Genomic DNA, 20,359 nt, shown 5'->3' on the forward strand with positions numbered 1-20,359 from the left:
CATTGGAACGCACACACCGGAAGGAGGAACTCGCGCTATTACCAGATGCGCCACCCCTCGGTGACGCGTACCAGAGCTTAACGTGTGCTCTGTTAGGAAGTCTCCCCGGCAAGCGGCAGCAGGGATCCCTAGTTCCTATTGATCAAGAATCACACACTTTGTTTTAAGGGGCAAAGTTGCGTTTACACGATCTAACTATATATAGAGAGAGAGAGATACACTTATACTCACACACATTGGCCCTTATTCAGCTTGCTTCGCTCGGACGAAAAGTCTGGTCGCCGAGTGCTCGCTCCTTGCCTTCCGAGAAAGAGGTCGAGAGGGGCATTGCGGCATGATAAGGGTCATTCCCATATTCGCACGCCCTGGGTTTCATGGGCATTCCTATGAAAATGCAGGGCGTGCATATGGAAATGCGATCTTGATGCGTGGGGGGGCGGACAGCTGCCCTCCCATATCCCTGCTGGTCTAGCGATTTCCACATCATTCGATGGCCGGCGACCATCGAATGATGGGGGAGGTTCCTACAGGCATGGGAATGGATGTACACATAAAACATCCGTTTGCATGCCGAGTGGCCGAATTCGGCGTGCGAATGGGCGGCGCGGGTGATCCATTCACTAGGCGGGGTTTGGCACATTCGCTTCTGCCCATGCACGCATCCGAGCGAATCGATCCGAATAAGGGCCATTGTGACGAGGATCACAGACATTGGGATTCAGATGAAGACTTTGATCTTTATTGTATAAAGCAGGTCACGGCATACCAGATTAATTCCATAGGCAAGCGCAGTTACGGGCATTAGCATACAGGTAATCACAGCATAAACAAACTCTTGCAAACGCTCCAGTGGGTCCTACCATAGCCCACACCCCGGCCTATCACTTGGGCAGCTAATCCACCATCCAGAGAATTTGCACTCTGCCCTGGAAAACGCTTATATCAGGAGATCACAGGTGCTGCTGATTACACAACCTTGCTTCTTCTACTGTGCCAAAACCTGGTCTGGATCTTCCACATTACTCTCATGTGGAGAGATGCTGTCTTTTCCACACTCCACCCCAGTGGCGGAACTCCCGGAGGCAATGGAGTCATCTGCCGCCGGGCGCCAGCCTTACAGGGGGGCACTGGCTCCATTGCCTCCGTTGTTCCGCTTAGTGCTGCTGCCACCTGCCGCACTTATCTTACTCATAGCGGTGCGGCTAGGTTATGCAGCAGCGCGTGTCAGCGGGCGGGCGTGGGCAGGCTCTTGTGAGTAGTGCCCCCCCTGTGTTCTGTGTTCGGGTTGCTCCCCTGTTGCTCCCCCGTGGCCATGTGCGCAGCGTCCGTGTCGCTGCTCCACTCTGTCACCTGGCTGGTGTCTGCCTGAGCAAGCGATGAAGAGCCAGAGTCGGGCGGCAGACAGTCCACTCCACACAGCCAGTGTGCGAGTGTGACTGTCACTGAAGCAGGCAGGCGGCAGCTGTTAACTAAAAGCTGAGAGGGAGATGCGGCAGCCTTTGAGGGTAAGTCTATGAAGCCCCCTCTCTCACACTCTTGTTTCTCCATGAATCCTTCTCTCTCCCTCTTTCTCTCTCTCTCCCGCTCTCTTTTTTTCTAGGGGGGGGGGGCAACTTTTATCTTGCCTCCGGGCGCAGTAAACGAACTTACGCCACTGCTCCACCCCCCTTAGCTTCAACCACCCTGATGAAGCTACAAAATTTTCAGGCAAGCTCTCGCCCACCTCTACTTGTGTCATGCACCCGAGTACACAGCCCTCCACCAATTTCCAGAGGTCGTCTTTTTTCTCCTCCCATAGCTTCACCATAGGGTTGCTTGGAAGATCAGAACCTACAAACCTCAGCATTGAACTGGGTAATAGGGAGCAGTGGAAATAATCTTTAGTAGAAAACTGCGCATTTTAACTCTCGGGCAGACTTCCTCTTTTTCCTTATAATCCGTATAGCAAGCATAATAAACAAACAACAATATAAATATTTGGGACATGAGGATTTAATAATCCTATAGTTTCCCTTAAAATTCACAGTTGGCAGCTATGGTATTCTACTTTGGGCAACCTAAGTGACATTTTCTTAAACTCAACGGAGGTTGTGCCTAGTAAACGAGAGCACAGGATGTCTGTGGCTTTAACTAAAAGCATGCTAGTATATTCTGCTAACCTACACACCCCACAGTTTGCTTCCGGTACAAGCGCAGCACAGACAAGTACACTGATCTTCAGTAAAACATTATCACCTAGACGGAGCATTATGGCATATTCCGCGATCGTTCTGTGCTGTCTAGTCTATATCTGCCTATATACAGACACCTCCGCGGAAGGTATGACTAAGATGCCCCGTGACTTCCCAAATTAGCAGATGTCCAGTGTAGTGGCTCCAGGATATTGGTTTACTGCTGGAAATCACAAGTTTTGAATGAAGGTTGAAAATGATAGGGAATATGTGGTTGAGAGATATAAGATTATCAGAAGGCATATGAATGAATTGTAATGACTTCCTATAGAAATCGGCATTCGTTTATAACCTTGTTTTATTTCTTCTGTTTTTCTGATCTTTTGAAAAGACCCCAAAAAGCATATTAAGGGTAAGTAACCGCATTTATTTACTAATTGCAGTTTCATATGGTTAGGAACAGATCATTAAGGTGCCCATACACTAGTAAGATTTATCTTCAGATCTGGCTGGTTGGAACAAAAACATGGTTATGGATGAGTGGCAGTTTGTCAGTTTTCCAGCATTTCCAAGCAAATGGTCAACTGTCATTTGCTCTCATCCATAACCATGTTTTTGTTCCAACCAGCCAGATCTGAAGATAAATCTGCGTGTGTATGGCCACCTTTACAGACCGAAAAGGCACAATCATGGCTATCCATGTAAATTATATCAATCGTGACAATGCAGAGGTCTTCTGCCATGCCCAGTACCAGGCGGGTATTACACGAGAGGTTCCTGGTTCTTCCGGGAGAGTAGAAAATATGATATATATTTGTTCTGTATTCATGTGTTTGTAAAGGGCAGATTTACGTTATATCATTTAGATGTGTAATTTAAGCAAAAAAAAGCAGGTAACTCTGTCTCCTGGACAAACCATGTTGCCATGCAAGGGGAGAATATACATTAATATTTGTTTCTGTGCAACGTAAATACTGGTTGCTTTTGCATGTAGCCAACAGATATAATAATAATAATAATAATAATAATAATAATAATAATGTTATTCATTTAGCATTTTTCTCCTAATAGGACTCAAAGTGCTTGCATTAGCCTTTCACAACACAAAATACAAAACAAACTTAACAAGGGGCATTAGTGAAATGCTTGGGTGAACAGGAAAGTCTTGAGTCTATCTTTGAATGATTCCAGAGTGGAAGCTTCTCAAAGTGAGCAGGGAAATGAGTTCCATAGAGTTGGAGCCACAGCGCTGAAAGCTTGACCCCCCCAGATGAATTCAGGGAAAAGTATGGGTGTTGTTAGTAGTTAGACAGCTTTATTTTTACATTGCAATTTCAGTTTGAACACACCCCACCCAGGGCAGTAGAGAGACTGACCAGCCCCAGGTATTTTTCAGGGGGTGTGGCCTAATTGGTGGTCATGCACTAAAATACAGTAAAAATAGCACTTTATGCACTTCCCTGGCCCCGCTGCAGCCTAACAGTTATATGTATATTAGCTCCACAATGTCTAGGTCTACAGTCAAAAGGTCACATGGTCACAAGGTCAACATTCAAAAGGTCAACATTCAAAAGGTCAACATGAGGGTTTTTTTGTTTTTTTTGGGGTGCCTACACCAACATGAGTCAGTATGGACACCATGCTTCATGCACGGTGCCATGATGGGCTTGGCACACTATTATATTCTCCTACCACCTAGTGGACGGTAGGGTATGAAATACTGCCCGTCGACTCATGTCGGCTCAAAATAAAACGTAAAAGCTCATGTCGACCTGTTCCATGTCGACATTTTGGCCACGTCAACATTCTGAATACCGACCTTATGACCATGTCAACCTTTTGACTGTCGACCAAGACACTGTAGATATAAAGACTGCATACCACCCAACACACAGCAGCATGTTCTTGGTTGAGAAGAGCCGCTCTAGACCTGGGCCTGGGTAATTGCAACACTGACCCCACCCAAATCTAACTCTTTTTGCACATTGCTTCATTGGGATTCATACACTTTCCCAGCGATAAGGATGCCAGTGTCAGCTCTGTATGTACTCTAACCCTCTCCCCTGCCCACCTAGCAGCAGCCTAACCCTAACTCTCCCCGCAGCCTGATCCTCCATGCTAGTGCTTAACCCTAACCTCTGAACCCTACCATTGAAACCCGCCCCGCAGCCTAACACTAACCTTTTTCTCCCTGCAGCATACCCCTAAGTCCCCACATTAGTGGCTAAACCTAACCCCCCGATCCTGGCCCCACACTAGCCTGCCCCGCAGTCTCCCCGATCGGGAGGCCAGCTGTCGGTATTCCGGCATGAGCATCCCGATCTTGCTCGAGGTTCTAGTACGGTCTTCTGGCAGCAATCAGGATGCCGGCATCTGTACATTGAATGCCGGCTTGTTGATCAGATCAGGTCCATTGTATGTAGTAAATGGATATTTAAATGCTGCTTACATAAACCGCGCCTCTGCCATATGGGCACTTGCTTTTCATCTGACAAGTAATTCCTTCTCCCCACTAGCACGTGAGGCAAATGACAAGCTGTTCCTCGAGTGCCCCTTCAAGAAGTACACATGGAAAAAGGAAGACAGCGATCTAGATTTGGAATTTAGTAATAAAGAACTGGATTTGGGCTATCTGTGGGATGATCCTCGTGGGGTCTACTCCTGCTGGGATGCTGAGAGTACAGATAGCGCACCTCAGTATATCCATGTGCATGTGAGAAGTGAGTAGCCACCAGAGGCATTTGCTGCCAGTATGGCATAGTGCAGTAGGCTGGGTACAAGGTACCATCCGCTTGTTGTTTTCTGCTTTCTTCTTGCTGATGACTGTTACCTAAGGATGGACATTCAATATTTATTTTCCAATGTTGGTGTTTTTTTATGGGTTCCGGATGATAGATCAACAGTCAATAGGTTGAGGCCATGGAGTTGACACACACGTTGATAAGTCGACAGGTACAAAAGAACGACCGATGAAGGCACCAATATTTATCTTTCCCCTGCTTCCACTACATGTGGCTTAGATATGGAGAAACATACAAAATTACACCCAAATGTCTTGAGTTGACCAATCCACGTCGCCCGTTTGTACCTGTCTTTCTTTTTCATGTCTACCTTTGTCCCTGATTACCTAATGCATGTTGAGCATATAGTGTGGTCCTATTGACTGTATTCGGTACTTGTTTCCTTGCACCGCGCCCATCGCATCGTATACCATAAGCCTTACAATGGTATGCGATGCGACGCGATGGCACCCGATGTTATACAATTTAAAATTGTATAACATTGTATATGGCATACAATGGCATAAAATGCGATGGTATACAATTTTAAATTGTATAAGAACCCTAATGGGTGCTTTCAATGTTAAATGGCCCCCCTATAAGATTATTAATTGTATAAGCACCGTAATGGGTGCTTACAATGTTAAAAGCACCCCCTCGACGCCAACCCGAAGCGTGGCGAGCGGCCGCGGTACGCGTCTTCCGACCTTTTCATACCCCCACCATCCACGTCGGCGTGGAGTTGATTTTAGATAGTGTGGCGAGGGGACGTGGAATACATGTAAAGTAATACGCGTCCCCTCGCGAGGCTCGCTGCGCTCGTCACACTATATAAAATCCAACTCCACGCCGACGTGGATAGTGGGGTATGAAAAGGTCGGAGGATGCGTACCGCTGCCGCTCGCCACGCTTCAGGTTGGCGTTGATAGTGGCGGTGGCGTCGGGGTGCATTTAACATTGTAAGCACCTATTAAGGTGCTTATATAATTAAAAGTCGTATAGGGGGACCGTTTAACATTGAAAAAGCCATTAGGGTGCTTATACAATTTAAAATCACATCGCTTTGTATGCCATTGTATGCCATATACAATGGTATACAATTTTAAATTGAATACAATGCCATACGACTGAATATCGTGGGCGCCGTGCTAGGAAACAAGTACCCTGAATTCATTCTCACCCTTTTAGACCATGCATGCCTACTTTTGAACTCTCCTCTCCGGGAGAAGCATCACTTCTGGGGGCGGGGGCCTGATGTAGACGTCACTACACGGCACGGTTTGCATATTTAGCCCCATCCCCTCCCCAAGAAAAGCCGCAAATCGCGGTAATTCAAGGAGGCGGCCAGGCAGATTGTGGATGGTGAGGGAGAATCCGGGAGGATTGCCCACCTTTCCTGGGGCCGGGAGGGGGACCCGATTTTCGGGATCCTCCCGGCCAATCTGGGAAGGTAGGCAACCCTGGTTTAGACCACACCCTATTTGCATTATTTAGTGGTGGCTTTCTAGTGTTCGCCATCTACAAATGGTGTGGAAGCTATGGTCTTTCAATGACAAAGTACTGTATGTCTGAAAACACTCGTTCACGAAGGCTCCTCCATTAAATGACCGTGACGCGTTGGTTAGAAAACATTGGGGCAGATGTATTAAGTCTGGTAAAGTGATAAAGTGGTGATAAAGAGGAAGTTGTTAATGCATCAGCCAATCAGCTGTGTTTGAAAAAAAATTACACTTAGGACTTGATTGGCTGGTGCGTTATCCCTTTATCACCACTTTATCACTTCACCAGGCTTATTACATCTGCCCCATTGTATGACAAGATGTAATATCAGAAGCCTGCCCACCATTCCTTGATGGGCTTCTGTCCATACCCACTTCTAAGCTGTCTTTGATTACTTTATAGCCAAACCAATCAGCTGTGCAAGCCTGCAAATGGGCTGCGATAATATCACAAAAAGAGGCAAATCCATTCACAGCACACCCACCAGCAAATGAGTTCCTCGCTGTGTGCAGTCTCTGTGTAGCCCTGTGATAATGCAGGAAGTTCGAGGTCTGAGATTATGTCAGAGGCCCCCCCTGAAAGCTCCTATCCATGCCTGCATTTATTCCTGACACTCCCATTAAATGATTGGCTGCTACCCCCAAATGCCTGGCACCTGTCAATCACCTTGCGTACGGCCAGCAAAAATAAAAGACGCTGGATTTGATTGAAGGGGGTCCTTGTGCAGGCGTCGTCGTTCAAAAATCGCTCAGGCTGCAAATTCGCAACCCAGCGAACTGGTCTGAATCAGATCCAATCAGAATAGGTGCAGTTAGCAATACCTACAGTATCTATAGACACAAATCTGGTTATGACCTGTATACCATGAGAGTAACGTGTTCCTGGTATGTTCTATACAGTATATGAATACACTTTTCTGGCTTCCAGTATCATCCTCTCTGGTTATAGCACTTCTGTATTATCATCATGTCTAATCAGTCATATCCCAACTCACATAAGTCTATGTTCTCTCTTATTCTTTTTCTATTCCAACTTCTGCGCATCACACCATTGGCCCCATGATTGAACGTCTCTGGTTTTATCAGAGTGCCAGAATTGCATAGAGCTGGACACTGGAACAATCTCCGGATTCCTTTGTGCTGATGTCATTATGATTGGTCTCATCGCCATGGCTGTATATTTCGTTTCCGGAGTGGAGACCCGGAGACCCGGACGAGGTGAGCTCATACATCAATTCAATGTGTGCTTGTACCATGATTATAGGTTATGCCTAATTTATTTAATTGACAGGTATATATATTATTATAAATATTACTAACAAGACTTATACACACAGAAATCTGTCTGAAATAGGTGTCCATTTGAGGATTCAAAGAGATTTAAATAGGTTGCCTCCTAATGGCTCCTCCCCCTTACAGAGCGCTGCACTGTGTTTAATAACTAAAGGCGGTGCAGGGCTGTCGACTGAAAGCTGAGCCTTGCTCTATAGCTGACCTGCCCTCAAGTCAGAACAAGCCTCAAATCAAAGCTGCCAGGATGCATGCGCAAACCACTGATTATTAAAACCATTGATGGTACAAAACCACATAGGTTGCTACCATCGATGGTCCATTGTACCTTCAACATCCGTAGAGTGGTGCTTCAATGGCCATTCCTAGTCTGAAATAACTGTACCCTCAGTATTTGTAATTCTGGCTCAAGTCCCAAGGCAACTGCCTGCAAGCTTTTAATGGATTCAGTATTGAATCCCGGCGGTCGGGATCCCGGCGTTCAGAATCCCGACGCCGGAATCCCGACAGCCGAAATGCCGACAAGGGGGGGACGTGGATCGCCCCCCCTTGCGGGCTCGCTGCGCTCGCCACGCAGCGGGCCCGGTGCCTCGCTACGCTCGGCACGCTATTTTATTCTCCCTCCAGGGGTGTCGAGGACACCCCAGGAGGGAGAAAGTGTCGGCATTTCGGCGGTCGGGATTCCGGCGTCGGGATTCTGAACGCCGGGATCCCGACCGCCGGGATCTTAACTGCATCCCCTTTTAATGTGTGCCATCCCATATGATATAAAGGGATAGTGTGCACTGAAGGCGTGCACCGCAAAACAGGCGTTTCGCCTCACAATAGTACCCTTAATTCAATTTACGCCATACATTAGTGCGATTCTATTCACATGACAAAGTACGTAGTGCCCCCGATTCACATTAAACCACAAAGTAGCGTCCCTTATTCACATTATGACACACAGTAGTGTCCCTTATTCACATTACTTTAAACATTAATGCCCCTTATACACATAATGCCACAGAGTAGAAGTGCCCTTAATACACATGCCACAGTAGTAATTCCCATTATACACATTTGCCCTTATTCTGGTTCACTCGCAAAGTCAAATTCCTTCTCAAATGGACAAAACCATATTCACTGCAGGTGGGGCAGATGTAACTTGTGCAGAGAGAATTAGATTTGGGTGGGGTTTTACTTTAAAGTGAGATCTATATTGCAGTGTAAAAATAAAGCAGCCAGTATTTTCCCTGCACAGAAACAAAATAACCCACCCAAATCTAAATCTCTCTGCACATATTACATCTGCCCCACCTGTAGTGCACATGGTTTTGTCCATATGAGAAGGAATTTGCCTTTGCGAGTGAACAAGAATAAGGGCCATAATGCCTAGGTTAATGGCACTTACATTTTATATCACTGAAACATAGCACTGTCCTTAATTATCTGAAGCCCCATTCCTGTGTCTGCTGTCATCCAACAGATCCTCTTCTTTGGCATCTCCCCATCCTGATGTCAGGGGCATTACTGTGTGAGGCATAATATGATGTCAGGGGCATTACTGTGTGTGGCATAATATGATGTGTGGGGAATATTATGGTGTCAGGGGCATTACTGTATGGCATATATATATGGTGCAAGGGGCATTACTGTGTGTTTCATAATATGGTGCAAGAGTCATGACTGTGTGGGGCATAATATGGTGGTCAGGGGCATTACTGTGTGGCATACTATGGTGCAAGGGACATTACTGTGTGGGCATAATATAGTGCAAGGTGCATTACTGTGTGGGGCATAATATGATGCAAGGTGCATTACTGTGTGGGGCATAATATGATGCAAGGGGCATAATAAAGTGTCAGGGGCATTACTGTGTCGGGCATAATATGGTGCAAGGGTCATTACTGTGTGTGGCATAATATGGTGTCAGGGGCATTACTGTGTTGCATAATATGGTGCAAGGGTCATTACTGTGTGTGGCATAATATGGTGCACGGAGCATTACTGTGTGAAGCTAAAGAAACCCCTGTCGGCAGGAATGATATATATTGATTAATTAGTTGCTGTCAGTGATTAAATTGTCCTGTTGAAGTACTGAGTGTCTCATTATACTTTCTGTACAGCTTCTGACAAACAAAATCTGATTGAAAACGATGCAGCATATCAGGTGAGTGGAATAAATACAATGAATAATAGTAATAATAATAATAATAATATTTCAGTTTTGATTTTAATTGTTTGGGTAGATCAGACTTTCTGGCTAAGCTTAAACAATAAATAAGGAATGTATTTAAGGCTGCGCAATTGATATCCCATGAACTGCCTGTATTACCCTTTCTTCTAAGCCTCCCTTATGTGTATTATATGACTAACTCACTAGAATTGTGTCCGCGCCGCCAACTGACAGGATATCACGTGAAGGTGTACGGTAACTGTGTGTTCTATTTCCCCTGCCCAGTGTCTAATGCATCTAGTGTCATAAAGTATAAATTAGATTTATTCCCAGAGTAAAGTATACATATTTAATCCTACTTAGTTTAATATTTCATCTAGATTTAGAGAGATAAGCATTTTTATTTATCTTAAAATACTGTCTGGAACTATGGGACAGATGGCCTGAGCCTTGTAGAAAGATAAAGTGGAGAGAGATAAACTAGCAACCAATCAGCTTGTAACTCGTTTTATTTCTCTCCAAGACTTAGTACGTAGACCCCACAGTTTCACAAACATATATTAGTATTGCTAGTATTTTATTTCTCTCAACTTTATTCATCTCCGAGTCTTAGTACCTCTCCCCCCTATATTAGAGATGAGTAGTTTGGATTGCCTGCAATCTGAGTCCTCCTGGGTCCGAGTAAATCCGAGTCCTGGCTTGAGGTTTTCTACCAGACTCGGATTCCAAATCATGCCAAAACATCATTCTCTCATGTCAGATTCTTGCGGGTTTTGAATTCTATTTAAAGACCCAGTGACAGTGAATTGGCACCATTTCACTCCAGTCACACTGCTGTGTGCTGTGCTCTGCTGTGTCCATCCATCTAAGTGGCTGTGCTGTGTCCATCTAAATGGTTGTGCTGTCTCCAAGGGCCTTATTCTAGTTCACTCTTAGAGGCAAATTCCTTCTCAGATGGACAAAACCGTGTGCACTGCAGGGGGGCAGATGTAACAGGTGCAGATAGAATTAGATTTGGGTGAGTTATTTTGTTTCTGTGCAGGGAAAATACTGGTTGCTTTATTTTTACACTGCAATATAGATCTCACTTTGAAGAAAAACCCCACCCAAATCTAATTCTCTCTGCACATGTTACATCTGCCCCACCTGCAGTGCACATGGTTTTGTCCATTTGAGAAGGAATTTGCCTCGTAAGAGTGAACTAGAATAAGGCCCTAAGTGACTCTGCTGTGTTGTATCCATTAAGTGGCTGTGAAGTGAATCTTCAAGTAGCTGTGCTGTGTCCATCTATGCGACTTTGTGGTATCCATCTTAGTGTCTGTGCTGTGTCCATCAAAGTGGCTGTGCTATGCCCATCTAAGTGGCTGTCCTGTGTCCTGTCTCCTTTGTCAAATTTCATCACACAGTGGTGCTGGACTGACTCTGCAGGCCCCACCCACTGCATTGACATAAGCAGTGTCATTCTGTATTGTTTGTTTATCAGTTGTTTGTCAGTTGCAAAAAAACAAAAAAAGTTTAAAAAAGTTACAAAAATTGCATAATTTGTTTGTACTGTTCTGCGCATTGCACCCCAGTACACTATATCCCAGTGTCAGTTAAAAATGCCAGTTAAGTGTTAGTGCCAGTTAGTGCCAGTTCAGGTAAGCCGTTGTGACTCCAACAGTGTGAGCCAAGCTGCCAGTTAAAAAGAAAAAATATGTTGTATAATTTAACTTCTAGTCAGTCACCACTACCGTAACTCCATCTGATACAGTCACCATCCAAAAAATGGTGGAGGTTATTTTCATGAAACCCTAGAAATAGGCATGTCACAGAGTCCCTTTGATTTGGGTGAGTTATTGGCATAGGAGGCTACTTTCTCAAAATGTGTAATATGATGTTCATCAAAATGAAGTACATAGACCACAAATAAGACCTTTTACTGACAGTTATCATCTAAGTATAGACTTATCTAATGGTGGATTCCAGTAGGGAATAATTGATATTGTGTGAGGATGATGTACACAATGATAAGTTCGGTAGTGATAAAGACATCTTGCCACTGCAGAGCTGTAAGCTTAGAAGTCTTAAGCCCATTGGCAGGTGGTTTGTTGGAGCCCATATGGTACTTGTTTCCTAGCACGGCACCCCCGATGTCCACCGTAGGGCATCTGATCGCATCGCATGCCATATAGCCGCATACGATGCATGCGATGCGATGCGTTTTTTAATTGTACAAGCACCCGCGAGGGGCGGTGGTACGCGTCCTCCGACCTTTTCATACCCCCACTATCCACGTCGGTGTGGAGCTGATTTTAGATAGTGTGGCGAGCGCAGCGAGCCACCAAGCCCGAAGCTATCACCAAGCCCGAAGCTATCTAAAATCAACTCCGCGCCGTCGTGGATAGTGGGGGTATGAAAAGGTCAGAGGACGCGTACCACCGCCCCTCGCGGGCTCGCTGCGCTCGCCACTCTTCGGGTTGGCGTTGATCCTGGGGGTGGCATTAACAATGGGGGGCCATTTAACATTGTAAGGACCCATCAGGGTGCTTGTACAATCAAAAATCATATACCATCGCATCCTATGCCATTGTATGGCATAGGATGCGATGCAATATTTTATTGTACAATATCGCAACGCATACCATCGTATACCATATTAAGTGTTATGGTATACGATGCGATGGGCACCGTGCTAGGAAGTACCGCCCATACAAACCAAGCACTTCAGCAACAAAAGTGGAAGTTCCCGTCACTGAACTGCTTGGTTTGTTAAAATAAGCATGTCATTTTTAAGATCCATCAAAAGGGTAGATGGGAGGGTCCAAAAGACAATTTAATCTTTTACCACTTTTTATTGCTGCACTACTGTGTGGCAAGGTTTCATAGATGTGCTATAAACTGCAGTGTTTTTGTGCTTCTGTTGCTTAGTAACCAGCCATTCTTTGGAATAAAGTGGATTAAAACAATAATGTGAGCTGCGAGGTGGTCAAAACTAACTGGAAAGTAATGATAATCAGGTTAATAATACTCTAGGGCAGTGGTTCCCAAACTTTTTTGAATCACGGCACCCTAGAATATCAGAATATTTTTAAGGGCACCCCTAAGACAAAAGTTTGTTACCAAAAATAAAAAAAAGAATTAAAGTTGTGCTTAAATGTCATCCTTAGGTCCAGTTATATGGTGAAGAAAATGATTCACTTCTGTTTATCCACATATTTTATAATTGAAAGCCACAAGCACTGATTTTGCCTATTACATTGAACATAAATAATTTGAACTGGTTCTGGACCAACAATCTGAGGCACCCCTGCAAGTGCTCCGAGGCACCTCAGGGAGCCTAGGCGCACAGTTTGGGAACCACTGCTCTAGGGACAAAAATATGATGTAATTTGATCGTTTTAAGCCATTTTTTTTAAAAACCTACAAACCCACGGCATTTAGGCAAACCATAAACCAATCAATCAATTAGAACCAAACCTCAATGGGTATAGTATAAGTAAGCAGTTGTAATATTGATTGAGAGTTCATGCTCAGGGCCGCCACTAGAAATTTTGGGGCCCGGGACTGACCTACAGTCCGGGCCCCCAGCGGCACAGCGCCATACCTCTACCCCCACCCCCTGCACATGCCCCCCCTGCATGACAGCACCCCTCCTACCCCTACTGTGTCCCCATTACTAACCATCACCCACGGTGCATCATCCTCTGGCTCCTTCAGTGTCCACAGTCAGGTCCGGCGCGCACACTGCACAGTGCAGCCTGCAGAGCGCCGAGCCACCTAGGCTCGGCGCTCTGCAGGCTGCACTGTGTATTGTGTGTGTCTGGCCGCTGGTGCTAGGTGGGGGTGTCTAGGTGTGGGAGTCTGTGGGCAGCTGCCCGGGCCCCTCGGAGGCCCTGTTCATGCTACAAAACACACTTTTAACCTACATAGGATTTCATACCTTACACACCAAAATCCTGGGTCTGAACTTGGGATTTGGAACACAATTCCAATAAAGGGTCAGACCTCTTTAAGACCACTGCTCCCACCCGAGTTGGTGGCATTTACAATGAACACAGGTACAATGAATCTAGTCTGCTAGAGCTTGGAGATGACATAATCTCCTTGCGCCAAAAATACTGCTATCCCTATGTTGTGAAAGGGACTCCGGTTCAGATTACCTGGGTTACTCATTCACACTGTCCCTGTACTTCCTAGGATTAACCCTGCAAGTAACTATGTTGGAATCCTGTGAAACTGGACCCAGATAACTTTTTTGGGACCCATTCACACAAAACTTTCACCCAGGTTAACCTGGCAATGACCCAAGTGAAAGAGGTATAAGTCATTATACCACTGGATGATGTCCTCAAATGGTTTATTGCAAGTATCTATGGTAATTACCTGAGGAAAAAGACTGAGTGGAGTAGTCTGTGAACTGTATACTTAATACCTCCCAATGATTATAGAATATTATTAGCATGACAAAGGGAATCATCTCTGCATAATATAATATATATATATATATAATATATATATATATATATATATATATATATATATATATATATATATATATGCATAATATATTAGCAGTATTTTACCATTAAGGGCCAGTGATAATCCTGTCATAATCTCCCCCATTGACAGTGAGTTATGCCACAGCAGAGAACCAGTGTGTCTCCACCAGCAATGGTACCTACTACATAGATCCCCAATATTTTTTTTCCCTACTTGATACAGGGACAAAGTGCCACCTAAACCCCTGGTACACCCACAAAGCCCCACCCCTAGGTTCTGATTGGCCCACAGCTCAGTAAAAGGGCAGGGATAATCATCGGTGGGGGGAACCATTAATGGTAACCCTGTGGAGGGTTTTATACCATTGCGGTTAACTATCAATTGTGCCATCATAAGTAACAATGACAAAGGCAATAAATACTATTTTATTAAATATTTTTTATGCAGCGCATGAGTTACTGCACTTTGGATACAATAAAGGGGTGATTCATGTTGACTCAGAAGGAGCCGAATTCGGCCACGTTCCGATGGTGGGGGGTCTGCGCATGCGCTGGAGGGGAACGGCCAGTGTTTTATGGGGCGAGCAGCTGATGTCACATGACATCAGCGCCCACCCCCTTTTTTCGGCGGACTCAGACGGAAATAAACGTAACTAGACTGACTTTTATTTCCGAAGGGGAGAGAAATCATTCGATAGTCCGTGACCATCAAATGATTTTTCTTCCTTTTGGCTGCATGCGAGGGGATGTGTTTGCATACGTCCCCTCACATTACCAAGGGGATTCTGGGGGGGCTCACGGGTGGGTGGCGTTAAGCCGTGCAATAAGCAGTGAACAACTGCTGCTTCGCTAGTGATCCTGAATCACCGCCAAAGTGTATTGTGCTGGCAGTTTTGCATCTGTACATCTTAAACTTGCAAATAAGATAGAATGAGGGCTGCATAGGCTCAAGGGAATTTAAGAGCCGGTGAATTTGATGGTTGTAATGAAAGATATAGAAGTCAGTGAAAAATGCCCAGGGGAAATAACAGGTTGAGTGGCAGTTAGAGCTGCCAATCAGGTAGCATAGGGGCGTTAGCTTAGAGAGGGGTATATTAGGGTACCTGGCCAGGAAGTGCTTCCTCTTTGAGTCTGGATCCCCACCCTCCCTATCCCTTTTCATCTGTACTACCCGGCCTCAGGGTCATTCACCAAATTGGATTATATAGCTTTAATTAAATCGGCGAGAAGGCGCTCTCGACCAGCAGTCAGGTGGGGTGTCAGGTGGTCTCTGTGCGGTAATGCCCCCCTTTGCCAGGACGGCGGGCGAGTCCCAGGCTCCAGCGGTGGGACGTTGGACACTTCATGGAAGTGTCCACGCCAGGCCATAGAAGGGGTGGTATGTCTGTCACAGCGTGGGCTGTACCCCACAAGAAGGGGTGTTGTCAGATTGGGGCGCTTTGGTCGCTACCATGAGCAACACCCGAGATGACTGGTGCTGGTCTCAAGTGCTTTCTTTGCCATCCCTTAAACAAATAGGGGTCATACCATTACAATAAATATTCATGACCCTTTAAACTTACGCAGTGGTTGTCCATGTCTTTATTTTTAGATTAAGGTGTTTGTGTGAGTTATTTCTAGGCATAAGAGTTAAGTAAAGGTATAGGTCAAACAGCATAATTCATTAGGCGCCTTAAAGCTAGATGCATACAGTTGGCGTGTAAGTACAGATGACACAAATTTAGAGTATATGATTTAATGCCCATATGACTGTAGGCATCGAGCTATACACTTGTGTGTGTTACACCTGTCATCTTGTGCTCTTTTTCCCCTTCCAGGCTCTTGGTCCCCGTAACGAAGACCCGTACAGCCAGCCAGCCCCACGTATGAAGAGAGGCGCTTTCTGATGAGACTGAGCACCAACTGCTTATTGTGTAAGAGTGGAACGTATCCACCAAACATTTCACTTAGAAAAAGTGCTGTCTATGGCTGAGGGTATGGTCTTGGAAAATGTGACATGTATTGCTTTCTGTGCAAAATAAAAGCTTGAGAACAACGGAAATCCTGTGGTATTGTTCAGCTGGGTGAGAGGGGAGGAGAATTCCACCTGTGATCTAGCCCAGTATGAAACCTTGAGTCAAAAGGAAGATGAGACAACAGCATGATTCAGGGAGCAGGGGCCTGATTCAGAGGGGGGCGCAGTAGCACTCACCATTACAATTTGATTTGATTTGTGCCTTCAGTAATATGCAAACGTTAGTTGCAGCCCTCCTCTTGTGTACATATGGGTGACAGAACCTGCGACCCCGAGACACCCACTCACCGGTGGTTGTGATCAATCCACCATGATTGCTGTGACCATCAACACTGTTGCAGGCGGTATGCTGACGTTAGATTGACAGTGTCTAGTCCATCAGGCATTAGGTCGACCCATGAAAAAGCTCAACATGCATTAGGTGGACAAGGTCAAAAGGTCAACATGTAAAAGGTCGATATGACAAAGACTTTAAAATACCTTAATGCAGGGTTGCTTACTTTTAAAGTCTCCTTTCTGGAATTCAGACTGTCAGCAGCACTTTTGGGGGTGGGGCCTGATGTAGACATCATCAAGCCCCACCTCCAGTAATGCAAATCCCACAATTTGCGGGTCTACGAGCAAGGGCTAAATTGCCACAATTTGCATATTTAGCCCCTCCCCCCAAAAGCCACAACTTGCGATAATTTTAAAGCTGCCGCTAGGGAGTTGCGGGGGTCTGGCGGTATCAGGGGGGTCGCCCACCTTTCCAGGGAGCCCGGAGGGGGATACGATTTTCGGGATCCTACCAGCTATTCCAGGAGGGTAGGCAACTCTGATATAATGTGAATATTAGAGATTTCATCAACAAAAAATAAATAAATATAAATACTAAAACTTCGTAATTTTGGTAAACCTCCTCCAAACAGTCTACTTGTGACCCTAGACGTCAGTAGTCTGTACACTAATATACCAAACGATGAAGGTACAGCTGCTGTACGAGAAATTCTCACAGACAGCACAGATTATAATGGTCCACCGATTGACTACCTCATTCTGCTAATGAACATCCTACTTCATAAAAATTATTTTTTATTTAATAACGCATTTTATTTGCAGCTATCCGGTACTGCGATGGGGTCAAACATGGCCCCATCGTATGCTAATTTATTCATGTACAGTTATGAGCGAACCCATATTATGTCTAATCCAGAGTTTTCCAAATACATCCGTTTTTACACCAGGTACATAGACAACCTGTTTCTGGTCTGGGCAGGCAGCACCAGTCAACTGGAACTCTTTATCACTCATCTAAATCAATTACCTGGACGCATCCGCTTTACCTATAATTGTCACGAGAATACCATGGACTTCCTTGATGTAACGGTGACCGCATCAATGGATAGATACACCACCAAAGTATTTGTGAAAAAAACGGACAAAAATACTCTATTGGCCAACTCCAGCTTCCACCCTGCTCCCCTCAAGAGAGGTCTTCCCTTCTCCCAGCTAATTAGGGTGACCCGCATCACCTCTGAGAAGGAAGACCTACTCCATGACTTGCAACTGATGGCAAACAAATTCTTGGCTCGCTGATATGATAAACTAGAGGTAGAGATGGCAGTAAACAAATGCATGGACATTGAACGTGAGACCCTCCTGAGCCCTATTTTCAAAGCAAATGAAAAATTGGATTGGGTGGTTTTTCTACCCTATCCAATATAATGAAAATTGCGATTTCCAAGAACTGGCATATTATCAGCACGGACCCAATAATTGGGCCTGATTGCCAACAACTGCCATTATTCAGCTACAGACGTAGTCCAAATATAAGACAACGGATTACATACTCCGATATCAGCCCATCTCCTAATACCAACAGAACCTGGCTAAATAGACCACCTGGAGCATACAAATGCTCAGGGTGTGTAAATTGCCCTTTTTTGATGACCGGGACCTCCTTTTTTCATCCAATAACTAAGACACAACACAAGCTGTTCCATCGTCTTAATTGTGAATCGAAATTCATCGTTTATGCCATTGTATGCCCTTGTGGCAGAATTTATGTCGGGAAAACCATTAGAATGGTGAAAGAAAGAATCTCAATGCACAGGTCCTCAATTAAGAAAGCATTAAATTGCATTGATACCAATACACCTCCAGTGGCTCGACATTTCCACTCTGCAGGACACTCCTTACGAGATTTCACCTTCATGCCCATTGACCATATACCCCCACTGAGAAGAGGGGGTGATCGACATAGACTATTATTACAGAGGGAATGTCAGTGGATAAAAAAACGTAATTCTCTGTCACCTACCGGCCTCAACGAGGAATTCTCTTTATCGGTCTATTTATGATCTTTAGGTCCATGTTTATGGATATTTTTACTTGCTCAGTACTATCCACAAAGGTGGCATGTCTCTCGGATCAGGATTGTTATTATTGCTCTGATGAGCAGTAATCAGAGATCGTAATACGTGCTTTGTCTTTTTTCTATTTTTTCTATTTTTTCAGTTTGTAGTATTTTTATGTATTAGACTACTATGCACGTATCTTTGTACAATTCTCACTTGTTTTGTATATTAGACATGGTGGGGATGTCTCTGGTCTTTGGTTCAAGCTGCAACCAGGGTCTGCCTTAGTACTCTCTTATAAATTTCTGTTATGCACACCTAACTATTTTTTCTGAGTCAGACTCTCGCGGTCTAAGTATTGCCTGAGTTCTGGAGCACATGCCCCGAAGAGACCTGGCACCGTCACTGTTGCATTGGTAATAGTGACTTGGTGCTGCAGGGTACCAGGGTAGTGTCCATTGTGTTGGCATGAGACCGTGATATGTGACTACATTTCCCATGGAAGGTGATTAAGTGATCTGGTTTATACCCTGAAGGGACCCGGCTCTGTGGCCAGTGTAGTTATATGCTGTACCACTGTTGTTGCGGGTTACCAGGGCAACCTAATTATATGTTCACGTCATCGACTGGGAGGAGTCACCGTATATATATGGGGCTTACTAAACACTCGCCTCACTATCACGTCTTTTTAGGGGCGTGTATGTCTGACCTGACCTATGACCTGCGGGCTCGTGCGCATGTGCATTAGTACACATAGCGCCCTTAGAAGACCGATGAATGGGCTCCGAGCAGTCAGACGCTGGAGCGTCCGGTCACTAGACAACGCAGGACGCAGTGTCGGGAGACGCTGAGGTTCCTGGCTCCCAGGTGACGCGGTACGCACGCTTGCGGACTGACGCCGGATGCTATCTAATATCTGTGATTGCTTGTAGCACTCACAGAGGTGTGCACCAGACCAATACTTCTGATTGGCTCATGGCCGGAAACTCCTTACATGGAGATCCGGCCGGCATTCCCTGTAAAACAGCTGAACCTATGACCATCCAGCATCCCTCTATTACACTGGTGTTCTTGATTTAATCAATTAAGTGGAAGCCTTATATACTGGACTGGTGCACTCACTTGTTGTGGGTCAGTCCAGGATGAAGGCTGGATAAGCCGAAACGGCTCCGTTGACTGCCACCTGACTGTATTATGATGCTGCACTTGGGTGACTATATACATTAGTGTCTCCTTGCCTCTCTACTTTGCCATCAGTTGCATCCCAGTCCATGTTTGGCTAGAACCTTGGCCACATGAAATAAACTACTTTTTCTACACCTTTAATAAGGAGTGCTGCCTCATATGTCTTTCTGGCATGAAGTTTTTCTCTCTCTCTCTCTCTTTATATATATATATAAAAGGTCTATAAAAATAAAAATATGGGTGGAAGGATATCAAAGTTTTTCATGTTTCTTTGTAAATAATTTCACAAGAACCATTTAAATTCGAAGTCTTGTTTCAGACCACTGGAGCTTGAGTTTTTAATTTGTAATCAATTTCATTTCCATTTTGGCTACATTGCCCTCAATGTTTCTGTCTCTCCAGTTGGATATAATACCCACAAATCTTTTTATATACTGAATGGATC

General features: G+C 45.0%; 1 protein-coding gene across 1 annotated transcript; it reads left to right on the forward strand.

The window, feature by feature from the left end:
• The first annotated feature begins 2,176 nt into the window (after window positions 1-2,176).
• Window positions 2,177-16,410, forward strand: CD3G (CD3 gamma subunit of T-cell receptor complex). Its single transcript, XM_083161928.1, has 6 exons — window positions 2,177-2,319; window positions 2,563-2,583; window positions 4,688-4,891; window positions 7,537-7,668; window positions 9,849-9,892; window positions 16,197-16,410. The coding sequence occupies exons 1-6, from the start codon at window positions 2,250-2,252 to the stop codon at window positions 16,263-16,265; spliced, it is 540 nt and encodes a 179-aa protein (XP_083018054.1). The 5' UTR covers window positions 2,177-2,249; the 3' UTR covers window positions 16,266-16,410.
• The last annotated feature ends 3,949 nt before the right edge of the window (window positions 16,411-20,359 follow it).

Source organism: Crinia signifera, chromosome 19, assembly GCF_055691185.1.
Source record: "Crinia signifera chromosome 19, ASM5569118v1, whole genome shotgun sequence".
NCBI classification, from domain to species: domain Eukaryota; kingdom Metazoa; phylum Chordata; class Amphibia; order Anura; family Myobatrachidae; genus Crinia; species Crinia signifera.